General features: G+C 41.7%; 1 protein-coding gene across 10 annotated transcripts in view; it reads left to right on the forward strand.

The window, feature by feature from the left end:
* The first annotated feature begins 1,597 nt into the window (after positions 1-1,597).
* The window catches only part of ryr2a (ryanodine receptor 2a (cardiac)), a 135,655-nt gene continuing 123,773 nt past the window's right edge, over positions 1,598-13,479 (forward strand). For all 10 annotated transcript variants that reach the window (XM_027289387.1, XM_027289392.1, XM_027289389.1 and 7 more), the window contains exon 1: positions 1,598-1,723. In XM_027289387.1, coding sequence (XP_027145188.1) covers positions 1,676-1,723 — 48 coding nt within the window. In that variant the 5' untranslated portion in view covers positions 1,598-1,675. The remainder of the gene's footprint in view (positions 1,724-13,479) is intronic.

Here is a 13,479-nt window from a genome sequence, read left to right on the forward strand (position 1 = left end):
ATGAGCTCTAGTGATGTCATAGTGATGTCACCTGGGTTATCTCAGCTTGGGCTTGTTTTTTAAGAACATGGAGTTTCCAGGCAGGATGGGGCTAAAAGAGCTATTGGTTGGATTATGGGGGATTTAGGATCTTGACCCTCAGATTGTAAAAGTCTGAATATTTCAGCATGTTGGACAGATTTTAACTGTTCTGTTGTGGTGTGTGTAGGATTCAGTGGCATCCAGTGGTGGAGTTGCAGATTGAATGAATGAATGAATGAATGAATGAATGAATGAATGAATTCTTTATTGCCTCTGGGGGGATTGCAGGCAACTGAATACTCTTCCCTAACCCTCCCACTTGTGGGGGAAAACTGCAAAAAACGCAAGAGGCCCTATCTTGAGTCAGTGTTTAGTTTGTACATTCTAGGCTCCTGTAGAAACATGCTGGTTCAACATGGTGGACTCCATGAAAGAGGTCCCGCAATGTCTGTAGTTATAAACGAGTCATTCTCTAAGGTAACAACGTTACATCTTGATTTTTATTTTCAGGTTCTTCTACACTAATAAAAAACAGAGTTCTGAACTTTATTGGTAGTTCTGCAATAGTGAAAAAGTATGAATAGTGACATGAAATAGTTAGGTCAAGGCAAGTGTGTATGAAGCCTGGGTGCTCAAACAAGCCACCCGTAGTGGCCCCCACCTGTCAATCAAAGCGTCCACACTGTTAATTCTGCATAACTTTAAGCCTTAAAATAATGTGAACAGGTGAGTTGTATATAAACTCACCCTCAGTACAGTTGTCATGAACGGGGAAATTAGCTACAGAGACCAAAACAGTTTTTTGTACCAGGCTGTAAACATGTTTATTTCTGCTGTGAAGTTGGACATTTGAACATGGGGACTTATGGAGACTGACTCACTTCTGGAGCCAGCCTCAAGTGGACGTTAGAGGAACTGCAGTTTTTGGCACTTGGCTTCATTTCCCAGCCACGGAGGTTGCTGCCTGGTGTTATTTCATGTCATGATGGCTGCTGTGAAAAAAATCAGTAATCATTCTAAGAGCTAGTTATGTTAAAATAGGCTATGTTCAAAAAACATTTCATTTTATTGATAGAGAAAATATTAGGAGTAATGAAGTTTGTCTATTCTGGGTCACTGTAGAAACATGGTGCTTTTACACAGCACACTGTGGAAGAGGAGCGATTATTAATACACAAATGAAAACAGAGTTCTGAATATTAGATTTAATTTCTACTATGTTCTGTAAACTGAGCCGTTAAATCTGAAGCACTGGACTTTCATATGAATAATCAACAGAAATAATAACAAAAGAGACTTTTTGATGTCTTAAGTCAAATGAAGGCTTTGGCCTGGTGACTTGATATCATTATAATTAGCTTCATTTACTCATCATTGTGTTCATGGGGGAATGAGCTTCCGTACAAACCGGCCGAGAGAGGGGGCACACCGCCCGACAAACTGCACACACACACACACACACACACACACACACACACACACGCTCACACCTGTGCAGCTCCTCCCTCGGTGAGCGCGCGCCATCCAATGAGAGGCGAGTCCCCCCGTGCGTTGGCTTCTGCCGTCTCAAACACGCACACACCGCCACACGCGCACACCCAGCCCGTACTCCACACGCAGATACGGCACGAGCATCTCCGCGTGAAGGCTAACCATGGCTGAAGGAGGAGAAGGCGAGGATGAAATCCAGTTCCTGCGGACTGTAAGTCCTCTTTCTGCTGCTCTGAAGCCCAGTGTCCGCTGTGTGCGGGGGGCTACTGCGTCTTTCTGCTCGGCTCTGTGTGTGTGTGTGTGTGTGTGTGTGTGTGTGTGTGTGTGTGGGCAGGGAGTTTACCGCATTAAGGTTGACAGCTCCTCGAGATACTAGTCGTCGGTCAGTGAGCCCGCATCATGCTGACAGAGTGAGCGGATGCAGAGGTGTGAAAACACGATGACAGGCGGAGAAAGACGAGGAGGAGAGGAGGAGAGGAGGAGAGGAGGAGGGAGGTGTTGGTTGTAGCCCGGGTAGCTTGTCATTGTCTCATAAAGAGGAGTTGAGCAGCATGCAGACTGTGTGTAGTCGCAGGTTGTGTGTGTGTGTGTGTTGGGTGGAAGCGGGGCGCAGTGCGGTGCAGACTGGCAGCATGAAGCCTGCTGCATCTGCTTCACCTCACTTCAATTAGCCCTCTACACTGAAGCAATGCCACGGTGTGTGTGTGTGTGTGTGTGTGTGTGTGGTCAGTTCATGTTTGCCACATAATGAAGTCAAATCATTGCTTTCCTGAAGTCACACGTGAATTATCACACGTGAATTGACTGCACCCAGTGTTTTCCAAGCTTGTAATTGTTAGAATATTAAAATGTACAAATGATATTCTGTATGTTCATGTTCTGTTTTCCTGTCAGAGCTGAGAGCAGTCCGTTGTTGTCAGTGCACTTTGTCTTGTTTTGTCAGTAAAACAAAGGTTACTGCAATGCTGTTAAAATCCTTGACTTGATTCTTGAAAATCCTTGGAACAAGGTGAAACTGTTGGAATAAAATGTTTGTAATTTTGGGGGAATGGCTGCTGTGTAACATTCATGCAGACTGCATTTTACAGCTGCACCATCGGTAATGGCTCCAGTAAGACAGAGATCAGAGACTCTGCGGCTCCCTTCAGCTCCACAGAGGAGTTTTAGTATCATTGTTTTGGTTTCATGCCCTTAACCTTGTTTAGCTCCAGTCCTCGCTGCTCTGATCAGCCCGAGGGCTTGAACTATGATACAACATCACCAGGCTTTCTTTGTGTTAGCCGGCTCCATAAACACTGAAACGTCACTCAGAGATCAGAGTATCACAGCGGTCAACTTTCTCTGCTGACAGGGCTTCAGTCTCTGTGTGCTCCCATAGAAACTGGGAGTTTGGTGCATCATCTGACTCTCCATCCACCCAAAACAGACCAATCACGGGCCAGCTACAGAATGGAGATTGTGGAATTCGCTTTAATTTTTTGGACAAATCAAAGAGAAATGCATTCTGTTATATATTTTTTGTGATAAATAAATCAGTCAATTATTATAGCAGTATTACAGCTGCAGGACCAGAAGTGTGAAATGGACCTGACAGCATCCTCAGTACCAAACAGAAAAACATCCTCCATGTAGCTGCACCCTCCTTCTTTTTATATATGCAGCATTTAGACTGTTAATATACTGAGAGCAAAAAGGAAATTACACCATCTCTGAACATAATCCAGGCAGCGATTATGTTACCACCAACATGTTACAGTAGTAATAATAATAATAATAATAATAATAACAATAATTGTTATTAGTAGTAGTAGTAATAAAGTATTTCTAGGAGACTAGGAGGAGTTTAAAAACCACAGTGCGATGCAGCAGTTCCAGTGTGACTGTAATTAATACACAGCTACATGGTGAACACAGCTGAGCGTTTAGCAGCTTAAGAGACAGATACTTGTCTCAGGAGTTGGTGGAGACCAAACTCGAGCTAAAAGAGAGAGACCGTTGGGTTTACTGATTCTCATCAGTTCAAACAGAACACCAAATGAATGGTATCATGCTTTCTGTCGGTTATATACAATCATTGTAAGCAATTATTTGGCATTAAACGTGTGGGGTCTTCTTTTTAAAAATCTTTTTCAAAAAAGATTTTAATGCAGCTGTGAAGTTTGAATTATTGTTATTGGATGATGGCAACTGACAACTATTGAAGTCAGGTCAAAAATAGTTTGGTTGTGTACAAATGTGTACATTTTCTAATTCCCTTATTCTTCTATGATATCAAAGTGAATCTCTCTGGGTAGGATGAATGACTAACAGGGAATATAATCAACAGATAAGAAAAAAAGAAAATCATGTTAATAAAAGTCTGACACATCAATTTTACATTACCAGACACTTTCTAAACCAGGCTGGAAAAAAACCTCATTGGCAAACAGTATTTATTTATTTATTTATTTTTATTTTTTTAATGGAACGTTTTCACAGAGAAACACAAAGACAGCCAAGACTTCTCCATATAAATTTTATATTTAAATATATAATGGCTCTAAAAACAAAGACAAAGCATCCAGTTTGTGTTCCAGTCCTCACCTGTGTCCATGAGTTCTGATTCTATCAGCCGAGTTTCCTTCACAGGGTGGGTGTGTGTGTGTGTGTGGTGTGTGTGTGTGTGCGTGCGTGCGTGCGTGTGTGTGTGTGCTCAGACATTAAGGATCTCATTTGTTGATGTAGTTAGTTTTTTTTTTATCAGGATGCTTATCAGATGCCTCCTTGTGGGTACGTCTGACCGGGAGGGGCACACCCAGAAAATACTGGTGGATCCAGATAAAGAGCAGAAAGAAAGCAGTGATTTCACAAACACAGCCTCTGAATAGATGTCTGGATTTCTGTACGTGACTGTGAGCTGAGGACAGAACTGCTGCAGTGAAGGTTCACGGTTACAGACCGGCTCCCAACAGGCCACCAGTCACTGCGCAGCATGTGGTCGCCTCTGAGCCACGGTATGCAGTGTGATGTGCTGCTCTGTTGGCAAAGCCTGCCATCGAGCCTAATTCCTGTACATGAAGGTTTGAGTCCACATTCATAAAAAGAAAATGTGACATTCTGACAGATATATTACTTTTTATGAAATACAGTATGTCTGCTAAACATCAACACATGCAAATCAGGGGGAATGTGTTTTCTTTTCTAATATTATTCCAGCAGAATTCATCTGGAAACATCAATATAATGACTTCTTTTTCTAAATGATCTGTTCATGGCTGAGAAAGCTTCAGAGCCCTCCAGATGTAAACATAATGAGCCATTTATTTCCCCTGGACACTTTTATCAGGTACAACTAATAATAAATGTGAAATGCATCAGAGCCGAAACAATTAACCAAATGAAATGATTTGTTAATTGTCAGAAAATTCTTTGGCAACAGTTTTGATGATCAGTTTTTGCAGCCAGAGCTAAAACAGCATACTTAATTAATACATACATAACATCAACGATGATCTGTAAACCAGCCGTGTGGATACGGTATGGAGGATATGCATTTACATACAGGCTCTGTACTGACACTGTAATGACTAATCATCCAGCAGATCAATATATAATAGGAGATGCTGGATGTGGAGTCTGAGCTCTGTTAACACCTTTTATCCTCGCTGACATGTCAGGGTCACATTGAGAAAACAATCAGATGTAGCAGTCCAACATGTCACAGAGACATTCAATACTGAAAGATACTGAGCTAATTATTTATATATGACCTCCTCATTTTGCACAAATATTATGGCAAGTTCAACAAAGAATGTGAATGAACTGAATGAATTGAATGTGCACTAATATAATGAGCCTAAAGACACTGTGACATATGTCCAAAGATGATATATTCTTTGATAGTTTCTGATAAGTTATTGAATCATTTTTCTATGTCTGGAATATCTCAATAATTTCATGTCAGTCAACATCACAGTTTAATTAAGTCACTTTATGTTCAGCTTTAAACTCCCTGATAAAAGAAAAAAAAATCTTTGCAGGTACATTAGTTACTTGACCACTCTTCAGTCATGTCAGCACCGCGTCCTTTTCCGTTAAAAACACAGCATGTGTGGGTTGTCCAGTCACTGTGGAAAAAGCGGACAGTGCTTTGATGCAGGGTTGATGCTCCTTCCGGGAGATGGTTCTAATTTCTGCTGTTTCAGGCCATGTCCGTGCACTCTGTCTGCTCCGTTGGACAACGATGCTTCAGGTGGTAAACTGAGCGTCTTTGTTTCCTCTGGTGTTGGCTTCGTTGAGAACTCACAGTACATCGCTAATCTGTTTTGTGTCAGTTGCCCAGCCCACATTAAAACAGTCTCAACAACTTGAGTAGTCAAAGTTTCACCACACCACCATTATCTTGTTGCCTCCCCTATCCAGATCAGATCAGATTTGCTTCCAAGTTTCCACCCAATGAACATCTACTTATACTGTTCTTATTGGTATGCTGATGCAGTGTTAGAGTGTCAGTACAGTGTGTTTTTCTCTGAGTGGCACTGACATTGAATAAAATGATGGATCGGCACCTCAGAACTTGGGATGTGAGGGCCACTTCACAGGCACTGAACCCAGAGAAGGCACCGGAGACTCGGCTTCATATAATACTTCATTAGGTGCAAGCGACTTAACGTTTGGACGTACACTGCATCTTCATCACAGTCAAACGGAATTGGCAGAGACGAGAGCAAAAGGCAGTAGCATAGCAACACTCATTCAACAAGACAGCACAATACAGTGTTGCAGCGCAGACCGGAAAACTGTGAACTACTGCAAACTGAAACCATATGAAGAGAGAGAACGTCATCAGTGTCATGAAAAGAAATACACTCCTGTGCAGTCTTAGTAAGACACTGGTGTTGGAAGGGGACAGAGCTGTAACCTGGACAGGTTATCCAAGATTAATATGCATAATCAGAAATCCCTGATTAAACATAAATACAGGTTTCTCCTGTAACCAGTTTGGAGTTAATAAATCCAGTTGTACAGTCTGTTTGTATATCAATGCTTTGATGCTGACTACCTGTCACCAGCTCTGTCATTGATCTATAGCTGTAGAACTATAGCTGCAGAGCTGTTTTCTCCATCTGCTTGAAAATGGCTCATGATAGGTCTGTCAATATCAGTCTGACTGCACATAAAGTCCTCTAAAGTCCTGATTTCTGGTGTTTTAGGAAGCTTTCACACCAGAGCTGTTTGGTCCGCTTTAAACGGACCAGAGTTGGTTTCTTCAGATAATGTGCTTCATTTGAGCATGTGTGAAAGCTCATCCAAACTCTGGTGCGGACCAAACAAGCGAACTCTGGTCCCCTTTAGGGCTGCCACAAACGATTATTTTGATAGTCAACTAATCACCGATTGTTTTTTCGATTAGTCGACTAATCAGATCATGCGTAAATTCACTGTCCCGGAAATGGATGGGTGGGTGGGCGCTGTAAACCTCGTGGACGGAGCCGTGAGCCACCTTCGCCCCAGAGTCTTTCCATGCCGACCCAGAGCCACCGTGGAGGAAATGCGCCCAGCGGAGGCGGAGGGGATCCTCCCGCACCGTGCGGCCGTCCCTGACCCACCAAGTTGAAACCCCCGGGCAGACTGCGCGGAAGTTGCGGAAAAATCGCGGTGATTGGTTAAAATTACAACACCGCCCTGAATTCATGGGGATTCACTGAAGTTGCGTTGAAGTTGCAAATCGCAACATCGTGAATTCCTGGAGGGTCTGTGTTATGGTATCATTTACGGTACAGTCAGGCCTGACGCAGATTAACACTACTGCGCATGTGTGTTGGTGTGTGTGTGTGTATGTGACAGGAAGGCAGACTCGGCAGTGGAAGCTGCAGCTGCAGTTTCGAGAGAAAAGCAAAGTAAAAAAAAACAAACGATGCGTCGACTACTAAATGAGTTGTCGACGATTTTGTTCGTTGACATAATCGTGACTAATCGTGGCAGCCCTAGTCCCCTTGTAAACGTGGGTCTCTGTTCACTTGCAAGTGAACCCTGGTGTGGTTCACTTACAGTAGGAAAAGCAAACGGCTACGACTATGCAGCGAACCAAAGAGAGGCGTCTGTGTAACCACAGCAGCACATCGCATTCTCTCACTCTTGACTGTCTTCTTCGGTACTGCTGCATTCGTGTTGTACAGAGCAACATGCTGGATAGTTGCTTATACTGGGCAGCTTCTTGTGAAAAACCAATTAGAACCACCACCAAAGTACAAACAGAAACCACAAGACTGCATAACTTTGGTGTTGCTCCATTGTTTGTTTTTGTTGTGAAGGAGATGGATTTCCATTCTCGTCTCCTGTCCAACTGATGTCAGTGCTTGTTTCAGGCAGTACTGCATCCAAAAACTGTATTCCCAGTTTATTCCCATTTATTCCTATATATTAATGGAAATTTTCCAACTTTGATTTTTGCAACCCTAATCATACATGCCCACCCATAATGCACTGTATCATGTCCCTGATTTCCTGACATTTTTTATACTTTGGCTTTTATGCTTTATGATTGAATGTTCCTTTTTTGGATGCTAAGTCTTAAAATATTTCTTTAAATTGAATTAATATATATTATTATTAGAAATATGTGCTATGCATATAATGGCTTAGTTTTAAATAATAGCCAGGTGAAAGTTTAGTATGACACAAACATTTATTTTTATGGCTAACATGACATTCAGTTTGATGTCCATATCCGCAGCACACAGTCGTATTATACTTACCACTCTGCTGCTACAATCATTTGAATTTTTCATGCAGCTTTTTTTTTTCACGTTTCTCAATCACCATGAAGTTACTGTTATTAATGTATTTATTTATTTATTTATTTTCCAGATCAATAAGGTAGATTAAATGTCTTGAAATAGTGGTCGATATGTTAGCAGACACCAAAGTGATGTCTTCAAACAGTCGAGATAGAACAATCCTCATTCTCATATTTAAAAAGCTGGAACTTGGTAATATTTTTGCTTGACAGGAAACCCAAGTGGTTGATTGAATAATTAATTCACTAATTGATGAGTTGATTCCACTGTAGTGGAAATGTGTATTATACTGAAGTTATGGAGAGAGCAGGTAAACATGGAGGGAATGAAGAGCAGGTTAGAGTCAGGGAAGGTTCTTATTTGATTTGAGAGAATTATCATTTTAAATCTTGTATAAGCCTGTTTCTAATAACGGATTCACTGTGCAGAGGAGGTAAGTCAGTTGCTGGTGCAGGTACAGTAACCACCATCAATACAACCAGCTCTGCATTTTGCCGTGGTTAGAAACTCTCAATACTCCACTGGCAACACCAGTGCTGTTCACATTGATAATAATACAGTATATATCCATCCATGCATTCACTGCTGACCAACAACAATGAGGTGAACTTCACAAACACAACAACAATCACGTTATTGCAAAGTCAGCTCCTGAGGTCACAGGTTATGAGGAAGATGCTGCATTTGCAGTCCTGCTGCATCTTCGGCTGCCCATCCTCCAATCAGATCTCCAGATTGTGTTTGAAAGTGATTCCATTGCTCTGGATGTGACGTTGTTGTTGCGTGTTGTGGATCAAGTGACTCAAAAGACACTTTGAACTCTGTGATTGTAATCACATTTCAAACCACCTCCAAATGTAGTTTGGATCCGATTTGCAAAAATCACATTTCACGTGTTTTTCTGATGTTCAAACAAAAAACTATCTGGATACAGTCTGGATAAGACAAACCTAATTTTAGCTGGCAGTCTGAACAACGCCTTAGGTTTTCCCTTGGGATCAGGCTCTACACTCTGCACTGTTTCCAGGTGGATCTTAATGGAACCAAACTCCTCTGTGATCAGAATCAGTACTATGTTAAAGTGTGATGAAGGTTCTTGGTTATCAGTAGTTCATGGTACATGAACAAGCCACGCAGCTCCTTCTTTTTAATTATCCTAACCTTCTCACACTTCCAGTAATGCAGCTGTCTGTCAACAACTGTTTCCTCCTGCCGATAACGTTTACCTCTGCCGCCTCTACATCTCCCTAAAGAATAATAGCTATTGCAGATTTACACGTAGGCTTTTTGTTTCATTTCTTTCTGTCTAGCTCCCGCTCCCTTCTGCCTCCTCTCCTCCCCTCATGTTCCATCCCTACCTTTCATCTTCCTCCACTCCCCCCCTCCCTCTAATCCTGCAGCACTCCCCGCTAAGTGCACTTTGAATGCAGATCAATACATGGTTACTGGTGACTGCTGATGTCTTAGCACAAAGCAAACAGCGTGGCATTAGTCGTGTGTTTGTGTTCATTTAATCTCTGTTACAGAGAAATGTAGAGTGTAAAAATGGGCAGAGTGCTGAATTCCAATAGAGAACCAGTACAGGCCAATTAAAAGAACACTCCACCTATAATATATCAAACACTGTGGCCCCTTAAATAAGCTGAAATAATATTTCACAATAACTGTAACATCTGGCAGCAGGAATCAACTTTCACATGAGAATGCTGAAAATGAAAAATCTAAATATGTTGATGGTCCATTCCCTCTATAACGAAGTGGTTAAGCTTTGGTCCGGTTTGGTTATGGTTACAGAAACATTGTGATTTGGTTTGTTAAAGTTCTCATGGTTACCATAATAAACACCTGGTAAAGGTAAGGGAACTATTCAGTTCAGTTTTTGTTTACAAAGTGGCAAATCATAACAGAGGTTATGTCATGACACTCTCCAAACAAAGCCGAGCGGCAAAGCTCTCAATTTTTCAGTCCACCTACGGTCATGAGGTTTGGGTAGTGACTGATCGTGGATACAAGCGGCTGAAATGAGCTTCAGGATCCCCAGGAGGAGCTGGAATGTGTTGCTGCGGGGAATCAATAGTTTGACTTTTCACTGGATTTCTGATTTAGTTGCATAAAACCAGAGATAATGAGCTTCTAAAATCAATGAAAAAATATGTTTCCCCTTTAAAAAAAAAAACAAAAACATTTGATCAGCAACACAGCTGTTACGGCCTCATAAAATTAAATTAACACTTATAACATATAAAGGACCCCCACACAAAAGTGTGCAAAATAAAAGATTCTTTATTGATAAATTGAGAAGAAAAGAAAAAGGAAAAAAAAAAACCTATTAAGGAATGAACCAAAAAGAGATGGAGACCCCAGCCAAAAGAAACAAGAGAGGGGGAAACACAGGGCCAGCCACGCTGTGGGCCGTCGCGCCCTGCACTTCCCACTAACTATGGAAAAACAGGCCTAAGCTAACATAAAACGAAAAACTGGACTACCGGAGGTCTCCAACTCAAACTAAAATAACAAACTAAAATAAGAAAACTCTGCCATCACAGACAGAGGGAAAAAGAAAAAAGGGTTGGAGGAATGAACAACGAGGGAGGACAGGAGGGAGAACAGCAGCTCCCCAAAAAAAGAAACACTCCCAGGTGTGGAACACTCCCACTACCTGGCCACACATAACACAGCACACAGTTGAAATAAGCATTACAAAAGTGACTTCATTATTGGTCAGGTTTGGGTTTAGACACAAAAACTACTGGGTTAGGTTTAGGGAATGATGATTGCTTAGTTGCATTAATAATTTCATACGGCCTGTGAGATATTTTCATACGTCAATTATTAATGGCCCGCCGATAAATCGCACTCCACCGCTCATACTACAAATCCCACAATGCACTTCAACAGCCGCCACACAGGTGCCTCCCGCTGCTTTGGTTGTTATTTGACACAGCAGTCACTCAGCGGATGAACGCACAGCGACATTAAAGCCCCCAGAAAATGGCCAAACCAAAATCTTTGAGAACAGGGGCTTTCAAAGCAGGTGGAGGCTCCTGCCAAGGCACACAGGCTTACCGACACAGGATAAACGTGTGTGCCCTGTTTGTGGAGCTAATGTGTCTGTACTATGATGCGCTAATGTCCCCCCTTCCCCGGCTCGTGACGTAGTTCCAGTCTTCAGTCTTCAAACATTCATAGGAAACCTGATGACGCTGTAATAGCTCTGTAATAGACAGTAATGACTGTTAGAGGTGCTTGTCAGGGGAAATACAGGTTGTATTAGGGACTGGAGTTAATGACATCTTCTCATCACTACAGATGATGATTTTTGCTTTCAGTCTGCTGCACAGGGATACTTTCCTCTGTCCTGGGTCCTTCACTTTATCAAGCACCCACCTCAAACCTGATGATAAAAGAAAGCCGGTCTCTTGTCGGCCTGACCCTCAGGAATCAGGTTACTGCTGAAAGCAGTGAATAATCTAATTTTACAAGTGGCTGTAACCACTGTCGGCGTGATTCGCTGCTTTTAGAATAGCACAGAGCGTAGATATGTGGCTCAGAGTTCAGACTGTGTTCAGGAGCAGCCATGCAAAACTTGTTTGTGTTAGTATAAAACTTACTGTACCCATTCTGCCAGTTCAGCACTGTCCTAAATTCATCAAGGGAGCTCAGTTCCCCATGTAAGGACATGCTGACCGGCCTGTGGAGCAAAACAAGTTTATTAACATACACTGCTGACCCAGTATACCCACATAAAACATAAATGAAAAGTATGACAAGAGTGCTGCTTATAAAAGCTGCATGTACTGAGAGAAGGAGAACGCAAAGCATGGAAATATAGACTGTGGCTAAATGTCAATCCAATGAATTACCTGTGCTGATGCCAGGTCAGGTAATCCAGATCAGTGCATTACTCCATGAGACAGACACCTGACACAAACTCACCATAACACAAGAAAACAGTGGCAGCATGGCATTCATCCACATTAAGACAGATGCCGTAACATAAAGTGGTAACAAAATCCATTCATAGTAAAAGACACATAATGTTTGTATCAAAAGCATCAGTTGTAACCCAGGTAGCATGGCAACATTGATTCAATGACGAAATTACGTCAGAATCATTGTTTTTGTTGAGGTTAAATATTCAAGGCTAGATAACATTGAATCAATGTTGATAATTCTTTTTCAGTGTAGAGAAGAGAAATATTGAATCAATGTTGTCTCAATGATAAAACAGCGATTGATTTGAAGTTGAACTAACATTGATTTTTATGTCTGTCTTGATCTATTTTGCATCATTAAAATAACATTCTTTCAGGGTGCAAACCTGGTATAAAATCAATGTAATATTTCAATGTTGAGCAACGTTGATTCATTGACAGTTTTGCTGATGCATTGATACATTGATTCAGTGTTGATTCAATGTTGATCTGCCATCTGGGAAGTTACACTGGTACAGACTTACTTTTGCAAACTGTTCCAATAACATCTTGAATAACAGAGTGAAAGTCTCTGCAGTATTTTTGGCTAAGGTCACAGGATCACTCCAAACAGATGAAACAGTTTGTATGTGTGACTTTCATATCAACAAAGATTTGAGATGTAAGGGAGCATTTTCAGGAAGTGGACCGTGGTAATATAGTGCGGCGAGCTGTGGTTTTGAACAGTGTTTTATTCACAGCAACACGCAGAGAATCAGTTTAGACCAGAACAAAAGCTAGAAGATACACGTGTCCCATCTGTGAGGGTTTCCACCAGCTGCAGAGCCAACTATTACACACACACACACACACTATGGCTTTATATAGCCCTTTTATCATCATTAATTCATCACATGTACCTGTGCACCATCATGGCAGTGACATCATCACAATAAAGGTTCAGCTGAAAAGAACATAAACACAGAGAAATCAAATGACGCCTTTTGGTGTGAATCAAAATATTAGATGAGCCTTTAAAGCCACGTAGCAACATTTTATTTCACCAAACTCTCTCTAGTAATGAAAAGATTTACTTGTGTCTGGCAGCTTCTTGCTTGCAAATTTTTCTCTTAGTTTCTTCTATCAATGCCTCTTCAGTCTTTTCTCCTCTGACATTATGTCCATGAAGTGCTGTTGAGCCCAGTTATGTTGCCCACTCACCTGGTTCTGGTTCGGGCACGACACTGGCTCTCCTCCCCATCAGCATTCGACCC

This window comes from Larimichthys crocea, chromosome XVI, assembly GCF_000972845.2.
Source record: "Larimichthys crocea isolate SSNF chromosome XVI, L_crocea_2.0, whole genome shotgun sequence".
Lineage (NCBI taxonomy): Eukaryota > Metazoa > Chordata > Actinopteri > Sciaenidae > Larimichthys > Larimichthys crocea.